Consider the following 17898-nt stretch of genomic DNA (forward strand, 5'->3'; position numbering starts at 1 on the left):
TGCTTCGCTCTCCCCCGCCAACAATTTAAACCACAGACAAGTTACGTAAATCTGTCGCCAGAACACTGCAGTGACGTCATGTGAGGAAGGAGTTTTCAGTCTTGTTCTATATAAAATGTGTAACAAGCTCGTCATGTTGCTGATTTCTCGACGTCAACAAAGACATGCCGAATCGTTAGGTGCCGTCAAATTAATGCTCCCAGGTGTTGGGTGATGGTGTCACAATGCACAGATTTCCACTGGACCCCACAGTTCGTACTGAATGTGTTGTTTGAGAGTGCGAAGTGAGCGTTGTGGTGCCTCGTTGTAACACCTACCTCGCTAGTTTGGTTTGTTTTCATTGCCTTAGAAAATCAAAACTTACTAGTTGTAGTAATTGATTGGTGACCAAACGGATTTTGCATGGCACAACTTGTAACAACGATTTGTTCCTCGGAAGCCATCGAGGTTGTGGTGGAAGTGATAATATTACTGTAATTTAAATAGTATTATAATGACACCCACTCCACTTCCAAGAGTGAAATTGTTATGCAAAATCCAATTGTCTGTCACTTAAATGCATAGTTTATTGCCAGCAAAAAGAAGTTTAGATCTTGTAACTCGATGAAAACAATTCTAGATAGCATTTATTATCAGACTGGCGGATCAGTCTAAGAACACTTAGTCTCAGTGTAACGAAAAGTACTGGGGATAGGTAGTTACTTAGATTGACAGCCAGATGTTCGCGACAGCTAGGGCACCGCCATTTTCTTGAAACGCGATCTAAACCCAGTTTGAGAAACTGTTAGATTATGGGTTGTTTTCATCAAGATAAAAGATAAAAAAAATACTTCCTAATCGTAATTAAATATGTTTTTGAATCATGACCGAAAAGATTTTGCATGACACCCCTTTTAACAGAACAATCGATAATTAACCATATGACAACTCGCGATTTTAGGTAGAATCGTCTATGAAAACAAGTGGTATCTTGGAAAATAAGCAAAGCAGGTTAAAAAACTAAATGTGTATTGTGTGTATATTGTGTGTCCATTCGCGGGACAGAATAGTGCACTGTTGTCACAAATGTCGATTTAAGGCAATTAATGTTCGAAATGAGTGATTGTAATGACGGGTTTTCATTAATAACGATGCCAATAAATGATTTACGTTTTGTACCCCTCTCGAGTATGTTATCTTCAAATAACCTTACGCATTTTCTCGGATCATCTCGAAGTATTTCGATCACTTGAAACTTTTTTTTTAAACGGGAATGTTTACCGAAAAGATGTCACTAGTCACAGATAGTTCGTAACCGTTCACAACATTTGGATGTCTGCGGTTTAAAAGTGAAACTCCTCCACCCATGCCTGCCGCCGAATAGACGGACGTTCAACCAGCCATGGTTTATATATATGCTACTGTCAGTCTGTCTAATCAGTCATTTCGCGTAATGACTAAATGAATTAGCCATTTCGTAAAGTGCCTGTGCAAGACTTTAATTAGGCTGCTCAAACTCAAATATATGACACAACGAGACAAAAAAACAGCAATTCTTTCATTCAATAACAAGGTTAGGGATGTTTTCTATTCTCGTATGTGGAATGGGAAGTAGCATGTTTGACTTCATTTCCCCTGGTTGACAAGACAGACACACACACACGCACGCATGCATGCATGCACGCACACACATAACACTGATCGAGTCACTGACTGGCAACATATGCACAACAGAGTCGCAGTGTGAGGCCAGAGCGTTCCCTCGTCTCTCTTCTAAGTCCGGGTTCGATTCCTACACATGGATAGTGTTTACCCCCTCTTCCCAGTGGCCTACTTATTTTACTCCATAAAACAGCTTAGACTAACTGAACGTCATCAATGCATGACGTCACGCTTAGCGGGAGTCGACAGGTGTTTACAGACTATATATGCCGGTGTGAGTCATACCGAAATTGGACGCATCATACGAAATTCAGCTAGATCGATTCAGAGATCGGATCCATTCTTCAGCGTTTTGCAGTGCCTCAATTCATGTTCGTGACAGTCCTACCAAGATCTGGGGCGGTGGGGTAGCCTAGCACGTGGTTAAAGCGTTCGCTCGTCACGCCGAGGACCCGGGTTCGATTCCCCACATGGGTACCATGTGTGGGTCCATTTTCTGGTGTCCCCCGCCGTGATATGGCTGGAATATTGCGAAAAGCGGCGTAAAACCAAACTCACTCACCTACCAAGATCATTTTCAGTGCAATATACATTGTATTTGTAAGCCTTTGATACCTCCGTTGATAAAAGCCGAATCCCTGATTGGCCCGGTTATGTGTTGTGCAACAGATCACTTCACAGGATCTGTACATTGTTTGAATTTCGTTACACTTTGTATTACCACTTTAATCGTTTGGTTGCGTGTCTTTGCAACGATAACTGTTGTCAATATGGATCTAGGCTTTCATATTCTTTTAGAGATTGCTGTGAACTTTCAAATCTACTTAAGGCGAGTTCTACTACTTCGTGGGGTAGTATACGTCGAACAACGTATATTTACTTTTGTACTAAATTAATATAATTAAAGTTTATCCAATTTTATCACAGTGTAAAATACTAAACAAACCATGTATCTATATGTAGTGTTTCTGTAAGTTATAACAACCCAACCCAACGATTTGTGAAATAATATATATCTGCTAATAAAACATGAGGACCAAACTTAGAAACTAATAATTAATTGTATCAACTCAAAAATACATGAATGACTTAAGGTGTATGTAGGCTGACTAAAATCAAACATGAAACAAGACAAAAGACGTTAATTCTTTCATTCGATACCACGGATATGGAATGAGTGTTTCTACTCTAGCACGTTGAGTGGAAAGTAGTATGTTTGACACAATTTCTCTTCGGTCTGGTTGACATGGGAAATCAGTGTAGGTGACAAGGCGGATTGTGTTATCTCCCGACATCGTCAAAATGGATGGCATTGCTTCGTCGAACGAAATGTGGCCAGTGAAACATACGGGGTTGTCATATGGACTTCTAGTAATAAGCTGTTCAGCTGTTCTTTTTTATTTGATTGGCAAAGTTGCCGCCTCTTGTATTTGTGATTCCGCGAAACATGCACCTTGGAGATGGGAAAATACGATAGTATCATTTACGCACGCCTGCATCAGTGGTAGCTGGTCGGTGATGTGGTGAGCATGTTACAAATTCATCTTTGTAAGTGTAGATACCTTGAGTAATATATATACTTTAAAACACTCTGGGTTGCGTTCTTACAAACACTTACTGTTCTTGTTTCGATCTTTCAGCTTTTATGAGACGCCCAAACTTGCCGAAGACATGATCACAACTTATTCACCTTTTTCCTACACACTGATTTCATTTTCTGTCGGTAAGTTCAAACAATTCTGAGTTTGAAATGATTATTATACTATTTAGCTAGTGACCTAGATCTTGCTTATGCAACTAACAACTCACATGACCTCATCGTAAATAGGCCGGGTCAAGCACGTGACAACAATATTGTCAATCCACGTTATCGGGGCTGTCATTCGTCTTCTCTATTATAATGGGCACACATAGCAGCAGGCAGATAATTTGTTACCAGTTGATACTGAAAGTAAGTCATCTTGAAGAATTAAGCTGTGGTTTTATAAGCTAACATTCAGATAGTCCAGAGACAATACGGATATTTCCTGTATCATGCCCAGGACGTTTTTTGAAAATGAGCAAATTAATAATTCTTTCTGTATTTTATTATTTTTATATGCCTCAGTATAGCAAAACACTTTGATTTTAAGAAACGGATCCAGTGAAACAGAAAGTACTGCCATTTGTTTATGTCTAGCTGTCACACCCACTTTTCTCACTGATCCAATTTTTGAGGAAACATGTCCAAGGTCAATAGTGTTTCAATTAAGGTGAAATATGATAATATATAAACAGCACAAATGTGATACATGTTCATTCTCTTTATTACAGCATTTAAATTGCACCCAAATTGTGGACAATAATTCTAAAAGTGTCAAAATGGGGTACTAATACAACATAGTCTTTACACATTTGTGATTGTAGATCTAATAATTTTCTTTGCAATACTTGTAACTTCAAACTATATTCTTCACTTAAGTTTTATGGGGAATGAATTGAGCTGTGGAAACTATCTTTCAGCTACCATTATTATTCAAAAAACATATTTTCTTTTGAAACAAAAGCTATTTCAAAGACAAGCAACATATCAAAATAGAGTTGTTCTCTGTAGGGTAGATACCACTTGTACCTGGAATAACTGATGATACATTTAAACATCACATGCAACATAAAACACAACTTTGCTGATTCTGATACCTTTCATTATGCACTTACCGAAACAAATCATCAAAAATGCCAATTCAACCTTTAAAGTTGAAAAAAAAAAACGCCTGCGAAATCAGAGTTTGTATGGTTTACCAAATTTCCCCCAGCGCTGGGGGAAAAAGTGGTTTCAGCACCTGTGCGCAAATAATGCATGCGTAGTGAATAGATTCGCGGAGCTTGAAACTGTATGCATGCCTGGAGTATGAGGTCGTGAGCAGTTGTCTAATCTTGGTTGTGTACACAAGCAAGTAAATAATCTACTTGTAACATGAAAAAACTTGTTGATTGTGGTAAGCAGCCTCTGTTGCAGAGAAAGCTCAATGTCCGGTTTATTGACACCTATATGTCTGCCTGCCTCTCTGCTAAAGACAATATGCAATATTTAGCTTCAATCATTGACCACATGCACTTTGTACTTAACATCAGGCTATATGCCATAAACAAAATAAATTTATTTATGACTCGTGTACCCGAGTCCTGTCTCTGCCACATTATGTAATTAGGCAGGTATGATACTTGTGCACATGATGTGTTTTTATGTCTGTGGGTTGCAAACAAACTACATCCATTTTTCTCGGATGACTGGAACTGAGGGAAACGGGTTCAAACTCGTCAGTTTCAAGTCCTGCGTGGATGAATGACAGTTTCCAGCCACGCAGTAGTTCACCATCACTACTGAGATGAAGGCAAATTCAGAAAACATGTATTTACAAAACCCAGCATCTCTATATACATTCTTTATGGATAACAACTTCTTCAAGTGTATATGATTTTGTTTGACAATGGTATATGAATCCATACTGAAACGATGCATCAAGTACAATAAAAGAAGTTGTTATACAGAAATAATTTGACTTTCTTGTGACTCACCATACTTCTAAAATGCCCATAAAACAGATCATCTTTCTGTGCACACAATGAGCCCTTGGTGTATCAGCAAGTGAACCAACCAATTGGAAGCCGTCATTACACTTGAGTGCACACCCACCCGCCATGACTGGGTTCAGTCTCCTGAGGGCTTCATTTTGAGGGAAGTAAGCCCAAGTACAAAATATTGCACTTTTGAATTGCGATTGTACGCTTATAATTTCGTTTATTTTTCCTTATCGTGACTCATGCTTAATTGCTTATCTCCTCTTCCCTTGCGAAGGTAGTGGAAATACCTGAAATCACTTCAAGTTCCCTTCTGAAAGAAGCGGATGTAAAAATACACTCATCCACGAGTAGTCTCCCCTTTCCCGCGTAATTGGTGAACTGATCGACCACGCTTGTCACTCTCTCCTGTAAATCGCCCGACACAAGAATTATAGGAATTCAGTGTGCCTGTGAGGGGTGCCTGTGAGGGGTGGCTGGGAGGGCTTTCGTCATGAGTTAGGATAAGTATAAAATATCAATTTTATGAAAAAAATTACATATTTTTCCTTATCCTGACTCATGCTTAATTGCTTACAGAATCCGACAGAAACGGCGGTGTGTCAGACCACGCTAGATTCTGCTGGCTGTTCAAAATTGCATCCAGTAATTGTCACCCTTAGTGGGAACTTGTAACAGCGATAATTCGGTCCTGTTCTTCTAATATTCATTGTAGATTCTGGGGGGTCACATCCAGTCAAACTTGTCTTCCGTAGACGACTTCGTTGACTGGCACGTGATGACATCAACAGTAACTAGTGTCCTGCTAGTTTCTGATGCAACTAAATGTCAAGATATAGCAATCAAGACTAGTTGTGACCATCTTCATGTTCATGTATCTTCATTACGAGTACATGGTTATAATCACTCATGCTAGCCTGTCTAAGATGTGTGCATTGTACTCCGCTGAGCATCTGGCTTCCACAAGTCACGTGATAAAACGGGTGAGTGAACTTGATGTCTTCGAGGAACTGTTAGTTGCTCAGCAACGACAAGAGACCCAAACTGATGGATGCCAGAGACGTCCTCCGTGGTTTGTCTTGTTGGTAGTGGTTGGCAAACACCATGTTTGACTTCCAAATTCTCATGTAGCCCTACGCTAGTGAAGAGGTGAAGGCCTCCATTACAGTTGATAGCGAGCAATTCTCATGTAGCCCTACGCTAGTGAAGAGGTGAAGGCCTCCATTACAGTTGATAGCGAGCAATTCTCATGTAGCCCTACTCTAGTGAAGAGGTGAAGGCCTCCATTACAGTTGATAGCGAGCAATTCTCATGTAGCCCTACGCTAGTGAAGAGGTGAAGGCCTCCATTACAGTTGATAGCGAGCAATTCTCATGTAGCCCTACGCTAGTGAAGAGGTGAAGGCCTCCATTACAGTTGATAGCGAGCAATTCTCATGTAGCCCTACTCTAGTGAAGAGGTGAAGGCACTGATTTGATGTGTGTTGGAGGCTCGCGGAGGTTCCAATCCTGCTGCTTTATAGGTTCTCAATATAACAGTGCTGATCCACACTGAGACAGTGCTGCAGGATACTTCCGTAAGTGTCTCAGTAGATAAATAGTGACAAACAGGTGCTGAAACGTTGCCTTCTAGAGTTGGTACGTGTGATGTATATCTTCAATGCTCTGACTGGACATAATGATAAATCTTGAGTATCATGGGGTCCAAGGATTGAAGATAGTGCCAGTATGAGCAATTGTCTATCGGGTTGACCAGGCAGTTGATTTTTTCGCAATAAAATCCCATCGTAGACCCAGATGTGTTGTCGTCTGATGACTTGCATGCGGTTGAAGTCTAGAGCATGAATTTCTGACATTCGTGCAGCTGTAGCCAAGGCAAGTAAATACAGTGTCTTCCCACGGGATGCTGAGAGCGTCTGTTGCCCGGGCTAACGGATCTGGTACTGGTGATACAAAGGTTGTAGTCTGTTTGTGGAACCTTGTTGCAAATAAATCTATTTGTGGCTGGCTGATTAGTTGAAATGCCTATCGAAGCAGCATCCACTCTGATGGTGATGGATGAAGAGAACGAGATAAGGCGTTTGCCATGATGTTGCAGACTAATGGTATGTCACATTTGGAGATGCAGACTTTCGACAATGAAAACACCGCCACAGAGATGAAATATGACATTACTACCTTGAATTCTTACATGTCTTCCATGCAGAATGGAACACAGATAAAGTCATGAAATTACTCAGTCAAAGTAAACTTAGTCTCAGTGTATTCCTTTACTCTCCACCACTGAGTCTCAGTGTATTTCTTTACACTCCACCACTGAGTCTCAGTGTATTTCTTTACACTCCGCCACTGAGTCTCAGTGTATTTCTTTACACTCCACCACTGAGTCTCAGTGTATTTCTTTACACTCCACCACTGAGTCTTGCAAAACCTAGTAGAAGATCGCGTCAGGTAACCTTTGAGCGACCAATGACCGTCCAACCAAACACGAAACTGTTAAATAGATTTAACCAGTCAGACAGTGGCTACTATTTAGGGATCGGAGGGACTTTCAAAATATTCAGGTCACTGACACAGATCTCTCCACAAACAAAAATCTGCATGTAACACAATTATTTGACCAGCGGTATACACACTTTGGGGTTTCTGTTGATATGGTTACCATTAGCTAATATTTCCGCAAGATGATATCCTTGAATATTGCCCAAAGCACTATCTTCTGTGACTGTTCACTCACCGTTGTCATGGTTGTACGTATGCAGTGTGCATCACCCGGAAGCGAGCTGATATGATAACTTACAGAATAAGTCTAAGGGCCTGACGGATGATGAAGTAAACAAATTGTGGAATTCGTTGCAGTTGGGTGGTGACAATCCTGAATCCATAATAAAACATGTGGTGGCAGGTGTGGGCCAATGATATAAATCCACACATGTCCAGTTGCCATGTACAAACTGTACAAATCTCCTAGACCGTCAGATCACTGCAATTCCTACATGCCTTATTATCTTGCCACAGCTTTAAGTGTAGACAGCTTCTTGGTCACCAGTTGTTAAAACGACAGCCCATAGATAAAAAGAAAAATCCACAATAAAAAAGATGACAAGTGGAGCACGCATCACTAACGATGAAAAGTTGCAGGACAATAATGTAGCTCCCGTGCATAACATGGAAGTGTCAAGGCATAAAAATGTACTCAGTGTAAACAATTTTTGCACACTTCCTGATGCACAACACAGGGAATGGTGTTACCGTTGTGTTCATGCAAAACATGCATGCATGTTACAGAACTTGAAAATAACTTTTCTGAAATAAAAAATAATTCCGTGTTTTAATTGAATTGTTTTCACAGCCAAAGGTATCTTGTTTGGTTTACTAACTTTACTGCGTAAAGTCAGTTTCTTTCAGTTTCCAGTTCATCTAAAAACCTGTAGTTAGCTGTTAAAAAAAGTTTGGACATTGCTGACGATTTCTCAACACTGAGATATCAAATGGTGACCTTGTCTCTGCTGTTGGGACATGTTAACAATCACCTGACAAAGGCGCACCCCTTCACAATAATAGACCCAACCAGTGGTGACACGGTCACGCAATGCATTAGAAATCACTTGATTAGGTCAGGCAGAACAACCTGTAAGTTGATAAAGATTGAGTTTCAAGTTAAAATCTGTTTGTATTTTTCTTTTTTGTGCAAGAAAGGCTATTCAAAATATCCAGCTCTTTTCTTAGGTGCATTGCACAGCGAGTTTATGTTCACACTGTCGTATCACAGTATTCATACGCTATCTTCAAGTTTACGTCAAGCAACAACAGTTGATATCATTTTATGAGGACTTTGTTGTTTAGAAATGAAAAGTTCGATACAAATGGATAAGAAAGAAATCAACACACTTGCAAGTGTGTCATATTGTTTGTACAAAACCTGTGTCATATTTGGATTTTCCTGAACTTGTTTCGTAATAACAATATGATACACACGTGTATTAATCGTATATATATATAGCATGAGTAGAACCTAGATATGGAATTCTGAGAAATTTTTAAAAATAAATTCAAAAGTGGTTTGAGATGATAATTGATGTAAGCATTTGTACTCCATCATCTCATGTGTGTTCAAGCAAGTACACCTGACAAAGCACAAATTACGATAAAGCATCTAATGTAAATTCTGTATTTCATCTGATTTCACAGGTACATCACTGAGTCAATGGCCCTGAAAACCATGAAGAAGTACTTCTTTCTTCATGTCTTAAACTATTTACTTAAAGAAAGTCATATATGTCTTTTATTGCAAGCACAATTTGACAGTTGGTTCATTAGGCTAACAGAAAGTCAACAACAACATAACAAAATGTAAAACTAAACTCATTTGTTACAATATTCTTTACTTTAATACTGTTGCGGAGGATAACTGTATTTTAACATAATATATCTAATAATTATAACATTTACCCATTAGCTATGGATGATTCACAAGTTTAACAATTCTTTATTATCCACGTGGTACTTCGTAAAGGTGTTTCATAGCAAAGTGTTATGACATATGTGTCAAAACACCTTCAAGTGATTTGATTGACTAATACGTGAACTTTGACATTACTGGTACTACTTTCATCACTCATTCCATTCATGATTTTCATTCAAAAGTTTTCACACCTGAGAGCATGTAAATTTCAATTCTATAATAACTCAAGTTTCTGTAATAAAAACAAAAATAAAACAATCTATAAAATTAAGTAAACAAATACGTCTAGTAGGTCTCTCATGAGTGTAAACAAATATGGCGTCGCCTGTAAAAGTTATTAATTTCGTCAGAATTGACGGACGGTTGGAAGAGTTGTGAATATTATCAAGACATTGAATGCCTTCTGCGTGTATGCTGTCAGGACTGCACAGTAACACACAACATCAAAAGACGAGTGGTGCTCATGTATCTCTGCCACTGTCTGCCGCATCCGTGACTCAGCTTGTCGTAAGAGGCGACTAACAGGATCGAGTGGTCAGACTCGCTGACTTGGTTGACACATGTCATCAGTTCCCAATTGCGCAGATCGATGCTCATGTTGTTGATCACTGGATTGTCTGGTCCAGACTCGATTATTTACAGACCGCCACCATATAGCTGGAATATTGCTGAGTGCGGCGTAAAACTAAACTCACTCACTCACTCTGCCGCATCCATTTACGTCCTCCTGCACAAACATGTTGTCACTGCCATGCCTCCTGTGGTTTCTTATGTAGAGGTCAAAAGCATTTCCCAAAATCAGAACACAATAGGCTTGAAATCGTCTTCATTCGAGGTTGTAGGCTGTGTCTTCAGACCCAAGTTTCGGTGGAGTCTTCAACATAAACACCGAATCTCGACTAGTGGGAATTCCAAGCTGAGATGAGAAGGCGTCACTGGCATCCTGCGCAAAGCGTCGCCGAATTTACAGTAACTCGTCCTTTGATGAAGAACATTAAGCTCAACTATTTGAGACATACAGTTCCCTGTTATTCACATTCATCTTTGCTGTTGAGTTTGTCGCTCCTAATTAAATGCTCCCTATAATCTTCTTCTTTGTGAACACTTCTCAACATGACGACCAGCCCGACAGTGATGGCCGACTGATGTTCAGGCAAGATTTAGGTCATGTAGTCAAGTTCAAAATATTTACAATTCACAAGTGTTTTGATGAACTACATTAATGCTTTTGAAAACAAATCCTCAACTGAAAAGAATTAAATTTTGATTCTGACTTGATTTTGTCTTTATTTGTTTATTTTCTTGTGATGAAAGGCGCTGTATCCGAAATAATTGCCTCTACGCAGCGTACGTTTTAATTGCCAATATGATGTATCAATCCATGTTACTTGGTTCTATATAGGAAAGCAAAATATTGCATTATTTTAACAATGTTTTCATGTTTTAGAACGTGGATAATAAATAGGCTACAAAACTTGTTCCCCTTTCATATCAAGTTTATGTCCTTCATGAAATACTTTTGGTTTGTCACGAGCTTTAACGAAAGTAAAAGTATTGTTTTTACCATACTTGTTGACCAAAACATATAGTCTATATTTTAGAACTTTGCCTATTTGTTATCCTACAGGCATGTCAGTGTTACTGGAAAGACATTTCAGAACAAGTTAATAGAAGACAAAGAAGAATTAAGAAACTATGGACTTCATGGTTTAAATAAACAACAATTAAAATAGCAGTTACCATCTTGAAATTTGTTTCTTTTAGGAACTCAGAAATGACAAGTTTGACAGTATTTGTCATGAATTTATGAAACTGTCAAACAAAAGAATCCAAGTTTTGATCATCTGCCTCAAACAGTTAAAGGTCACATATACTGTAATAGGGTACAAATGCAAAATCACTTGCTGACATCGTTATAAACCCCGTCATTAAAACTGCTCATTTCGATCTTTAATTACCTTAAATCAACCTTTTTGTTAACGGTGCACAATTCTCAGCCGCAAACGAAATTTCAACCAATCAGAGCGGCACATCTCCATGACGTAATAGTGGGTATAGAAATGAGGGTCTCTGCAGTATTCATCTACATTTCAGGGGTTAAACTATTTCATTTACAGGTTTATACAAACCTAAAATCGCGAAATCTGTTGAGAAAAATGAAAGCTATATGTTCTCACAATCTACTATCATTTAGTTTTGTATCCTGCTTTGCCTAGTTTACAAGTTACAACCCTTGTTTTCATAGACGATTCTGTCAAAAGCACTTGGTGTCGCTAGGTTGTAATCCGTGTTAGGTGGTATAAATCTACACGTTATTTGTCATCATCCACTTGATGCTCAGTTAATGAATTTATAACAGGTATAATTAGTGGTAACGCCACTTAGATTACCCAACAAAGGCCCCCATTTGGCATTTATTGTGTCTGGATCGATCAAAGGATTATCCGATAACACGCTGATTGATTAATTAGCTTTATGGGGATTTAAATGGGGGATTTGTCAAAAGGTAGTGTTTATGTATGTACATTTACTAATCTATACTGAATACACTCTGTCGTGTCTGTGTCTATGTAAAACAACACCCGTCTTTCAAAGGATTAACCGCCAATACATTGATTGATTGCTCATTATTGGCTAACTAAATAACTTCTTAAAAAGAATGGCGCACATTATGCAATTAGTTGCCAGGTGTGCTAACTTGGGTAACCAATGAAACTATACAGCCATGTGAAAAACCTGAAACGATACATCACATTTTCTTTTATGAGACTGTTAAAAGACACATCACTTGGGAGATCTGCAGATGAATTATATATCACTTGTTTTTGTGGATATTGATGGATACATTCCTCGAAGAAGGTAATAGCCTCACATTGCTCCTATAGCTTTAATTTTAATATTTGCATTTTTGTTTTTAATAACTTGTCCTAGCTTTCAACAGACGTTTTCGTTTTCGTTGTTTTCGTCGTGAAGTGTAATGATGCAAACGACATACACTAGGGCGTGGGTGCGAATTATGAATCATACAGGAAAACTCTGAAATGTCTACAATTACATTCCTGTTATCCATTCGCAGATCGCTTCTTTTTATTAAGTTTCAAAATGCATACAAGTATCATTATAAAGTAATTAGGATTATGAGACCAAGTATAAAGACTTATATTGTCAAGTGTCTACATACTGGTGAGTGAACGTTACAAACCAAGTACATTTAGCAAGTGAAGAAATTTATTGCGCAGTACTTTCACTTCGACCCCGATCTCGCTTAGGTTATGTTACAGGTTGTGCCATGCAAACTCCTTTTGGTAATGATTCAAATACATATTTATGTAGTTTTGATTTTCTAACGTGATGAAAACAACGCCCTGTCTGAGGATGAATGCTATTTAAGTTTGTTTTCACGGACTTACAAAATCAAAATTACTTTCTACTGGTAGTAAAACATGTATTTTATTGATGGACAATAGGATTTTGCATGACACTGCTTATAACATAACAATTTCATTCTTGGAAGTGAGGTGGAGGCCAATATAACATTGCTTGCAATATACATGTCACTTCGACCCCCACCTTGCTTCCTTGGAAGAAGTCCTTTTGTTAAAAGTTGTGTCATGCAAAATCCTTTTGGCCATGATTCCAATGCATATTTAACTACCAGTAAAAAGTAGTTTTGATTTTCTAACTTGATGAGAACAAATCATAATCTCAATAATTATAACGGACTTTAGCCCGTGACTTCACGATTTTCAAAAATGGCGGCGCCCTGTCTGAGGATGAATGCTATTTAAGTTTGTTTTCACGGACTTACAAAATCAAAATTACTTTCTACTGGTAGTAAAATATGTATTTTATTGATGGACATTAGGATTTTACATGATATTGCTTATAACATAACAATCTCACTCTTGGAATCGGTCATATAAGGGGTCAATATAAGATTACTTACGATAATATTGTCACTTCAACCACAACCTCATTTCCGAGGAGGAAAGCGTTATATCCATGCAAAATCCTTTTGGTCAGCAATGTGTAGTAAGCAGTCTTAATTTTATAAACTCGATGAAACTTAAAGTCCATTTTCTATCCTGGAAGCGTGGTAGGGGGCGAACCATCCGATTTAGTATCCACCACAGGCTTCCACAAAGCTTACTTTGCACACACTAACAACCAATTTAAGCACAAACTACGGAGTCTGGTGGAAATCTGTGCATAGTGACACCATCACTCGACCCTAAGGAACAATTGACGGCAACGCAACATTTCGGCATGTCCTTGGTGATGTCGAGAAATCAACAAAATGACGAGCTTCCTACACATTTTCAATACATTTAACTGGAAACTGTTCCTTCTATGACGTCACTGTAGGGCTCTGGCGACAGAGTTACGTAACCTGTCTGTGGTTTCATTTGCGGGCGAGAGAGAAGCAGACGGCTTTTTAGCAACTGTTAAGCGCTTGGTATTAATTAACCATAAGTTTGTTTTTTTAAAAAAATGGTGTTTCGTTTATGACTAACCAAAAGTCTTTCATATGCAGTGATAAAAAGAGTATAAAAAAATTGAGTTTAGTGGTCCTTTAAACAGGCTTGCTATTAATAAAGTATCAAAGTTTTGATCATCTGCCTCAAGCTGTCAAAGTAACAAATAAATCAACAAAATTCATCTCTGTATTTGTCATACCCATTTTGCCAGTTCTGAAAAACACACAGAAATGAATGTTTCACGGATTTTTTGTTTTAGATTATCACCAATTAACTTCATTTAGGAAACTGGATGTTCAATGCTTTGATTGTTTTTGCAGACTGATTATTACAGTGCCATAACTAGTATGATCAGTCACACACTGTCTTTCAAATAACAGTCTTTAAGATGGATATAAGCATGCAAAGTTTCAAGAACAGACCTCTGTGTTAAGCATAAGGTAATTTTGTCTCATATCTTACGTCTGAATAAATCAGGAAAGAAAAACAAAAATGAAAGATCATTTATATTAAACTGTCTTTGCAGTAACAACAAGTCCTTTAAATAACAGGTATTTTTGAAAGGTGTGAAACTTACAAATTGTTAAGGAAAATATCAATTGTTACTTCAAATATAAACTTAATGGTCCTAATTTAAGGACATAGCAAATCTAGATAAACAAAGACCTAGATATATTGGGTATTTTCAAATTTGTATTGAATTGTCTTTTCAGTTACATAACTTCTCTCTCCAGTAACAACGTTTTACAAAAATAAGTATCTCTGCATATTGATATTGACATTAAAATAAAAAGAATATGTGACTATTCAAGATATTTTTCTTTGAAGTAACACTGATGGTCTTTCCAATAACGAAATAGCTGTTACAGAAAAGACTGTTATTTGAGAGACAAATTGCAAAAGTAAATTCAGAACAAAATGACTATTCCCTTTCCCATTTCAGACAACATCCTTGTGTTGTAATTATGGTTCCAAATGCAAAGAGAAACACATATATTTGGAAAATTGTTTGTTTCTTTTGTTAATTGATTTTACTTAAAGACACCCATACAAAATTCTTGCAAATGTTTACGTTTTCCACTTGATTTTCTTTAAAAGTTTTGTCTTGAACTTAACACCACATGTTTATCACTCTCAACCAGAAGTTGTCAGTGAGCATGATAGGGAGTTCCACTTTCACAAGATGAGAGATCACTGATTGTTTGATACATTTATGGAAGTGTTACATGAAAGACATTTTTCCTGTATACAAAAGAAAAAGATTGTTTTTGCTTCAAAATTCACCTTGAAAATCACAAACATCTGCCAGGAATGGAAAAAAGGTCTATTCTTTTCAACTACTCCAGAAACAATATTTTCTTAAATTAATTTTTGTGCACAGCAGACACCCGATGTTAGGTTTCTGCACCTGGATACATGACAAAATGCATATCCTTTGTTACAAAAAGGAATAAAATAAAAAGTATTTGGTCATTTTCTTTGTCATAAAAAATTCACAAGATAGATTAGATATTGTTAATAAAGGAGAAATCAGATTTTTAACATATTGATAAAATCTGACGGTTGTATTGAAGTTTGAATCCTGATGTGTGAAAAAGCTGCATCTTTTGAGAATGACTCGTATATATACACACCCTACAATAACTTTATATTATTGGCACCAGTCAGAAGCTGATGTTAAACTCTAAAATGATTGATTGATGTCTTGTTATTCATCATTATTCACTTCATAAATATGTCTTTAAACATACTAACATGTTTCTGTCTTCAAACAATAACAATAACCACTTATTAAACAGCATCTGTATTAAATTCCAAATCTCTGTTACTCTTTATTTATTTCATATTTTCTTCATTTTTAAATTTATCCTTTCTCACGTTATTCATCTCTCTTCCTCACTTCGACCATGTGTGAAAATGTGCTGTCAGCTAAGTTGAATCAAATCTTCCTACCTCTGACCAACCGACCTCTGACCCCCCTGCCATAGACACCTGTCAATCATCTTGCTCCTGCAGCTGTCTCAGCTGATCACGTGAGGACTTGTACTTGTCATTCTCTTTGTTGTCGCACCACAGTGTGGATGTGTGTTGTCTCTGTGAAGATATATGTTGAAATTGTGAATAAATAAACATGGGTCGATGTAAAGAGAAGGTATCCAAGAAGCATAAACATTGCTGTCAATGTAATAGAAACTTCTCAGTGACAGACCCTCACATCTTATGTGTGGATTAAGTTAGGGTTGGTCCACCCTGACATGGGTGGATGTAAAGAGAAGGTATCCAAGAAGCATAAACATTGCTGTCAATGTAATAGAAACTTCTCAGTGACAGACCCTCACATCTTATGTGTGGATTAAGTTAGGGTTGGTCCACCCTGACATGGGTCGATGTAAAGAGAAGGTATCCAAGAAGCGTAAACGTTGCTGTCAATGTAATAGAAACTTCTGAGTGACAGACCCTCACATCTTATGTGTGGATTAAGTTAGGGTTAGTCCACCCTGACATGGGTGGATGTAAAGAGAAGGTATCCAAGAAGCGTAAATGTTGCTGTCAATGTAATAGAAACTTCTCAGCGACAGACCCTCACATCTTATGTGTGGATTAGGTTAGGGTTAGTCCACCCTGACATGGGTGGATGTAAAGAGAAGGTATCTGAGAAGCGTAAATGTTGCTGTCAATGTAATAGAAACTTCTCAGCGGCAGACCCTCACAACTTATGTGTGGATTAAGTTGGGGTTAGTCCACCCTGACATGGGTGGATGTAAAGAGAAGGTATCCAAGAAGCGTAAACGTTGCTGTCAATGTAATAGAAACTTCTCAGCGACAGACCCTCACATCTTATGTGTGGATTAAGTTGGGGTTAGTCCACCCTGACATGGGTCGATGTAAAGAGAAGGTATCCAAGAAGCGTAAACGTTGCTGTCAATGTAATAGAAACTTCTCAGCGACAGACCCTCACATCTTATGTGTGGATTAAGTTAGGGTTAGTCCACCCTGACATGGGTCGAAGTAAAGAGAAGGTATCCAAGAAGCGTAAACGTTGCTGTCAATGTAATAGAAACTTCTCAGCGACAGACCCTCACATCTTATGTGTGGATTAAGTTAGGGTTAGTCCACCCTGACATGGGTGGATGTAAAGAGAAGGTATCCAAGAAGCGTAAACGTTGCTGTCAATGTAATAGAAACTTCTCCGCGGCAGACCCTCACATCTTATGTGTGGATTAAGTTAGGGTTAGTCCACCCTGACATGGGTGGATGTAAAGAGAAGGTATCCAAGAAGCGTAAACGTTGCTGTCAATGTAATAGAAACTTCTCCGCGGCAGACCCTCACATCTTATGTGTGGATTAAGTTGGGGTTAGTCCACCCTGACATGGGTGGATGTAAAGAGAAGGTATCCAAGAAGCGTAAACGTTGCTGTCAATGTAATAGAAACTTCTCAGCGACAGACCCTCACATCTTATGTGTGGATTAGGTTAGGGTTAGTCCACCCTGACATGGGTCGATGTAAAGAGAAGGTATCTGAGAAGCGTAAACGTTGCTGTCAATGTAATAGAAACTTCTCAGCGACAGACCCTCACATCTTATGTGTGGATTAAGTTAGGGTTAGTCCACCCTGACATGGGTGGATGTAAAGAGAAGGTATCCAAGAAGCGTAAACGTTGCTGTCAATGTAATAGAAACTTCTCAGCGACAGACCCTCACATCTTATGTGTGGATTAGGTTAGGGTTAGGGTTAGTCCACCCTGACATGGG

General features: G+C 38.2%; 1 protein-coding gene across 1 annotated transcript in view; it reads left to right on the plus strand.

Moving 5' to 3' along the window:
* The first annotated feature begins 2875 nt into the window (after positions 1-2875).
* The window catches only part of LOC137257887 (TLC domain-containing protein 2-like), a 43572-nt gene continuing 28549 nt past the window's right edge, over positions 2876-17898 (plus strand). Inside the window, exons 1-2 of the mRNA XM_067795383.1 lie at positions 2876-3164; positions 3282-3364. Coding sequence (XP_067651484.1) covers positions 2944-3164; positions 3282-3364 — 304 coding nt within the window. The 5' untranslated portion in view covers positions 2876-2943. The remainder of the gene's footprint in view (positions 3165-3281; positions 3365-17898) is intronic.

Source organism: Haliotis asinina, chromosome 1 (genome assembly GCF_037392515.1).
Source record: "Haliotis asinina isolate JCU_RB_2024 chromosome 1, JCU_Hal_asi_v2, whole genome shotgun sequence".
NCBI classification, from domain to species: domain Eukaryota; kingdom Metazoa; phylum Mollusca; class Gastropoda; order Lepetellida; family Haliotidae; genus Haliotis; species Haliotis asinina.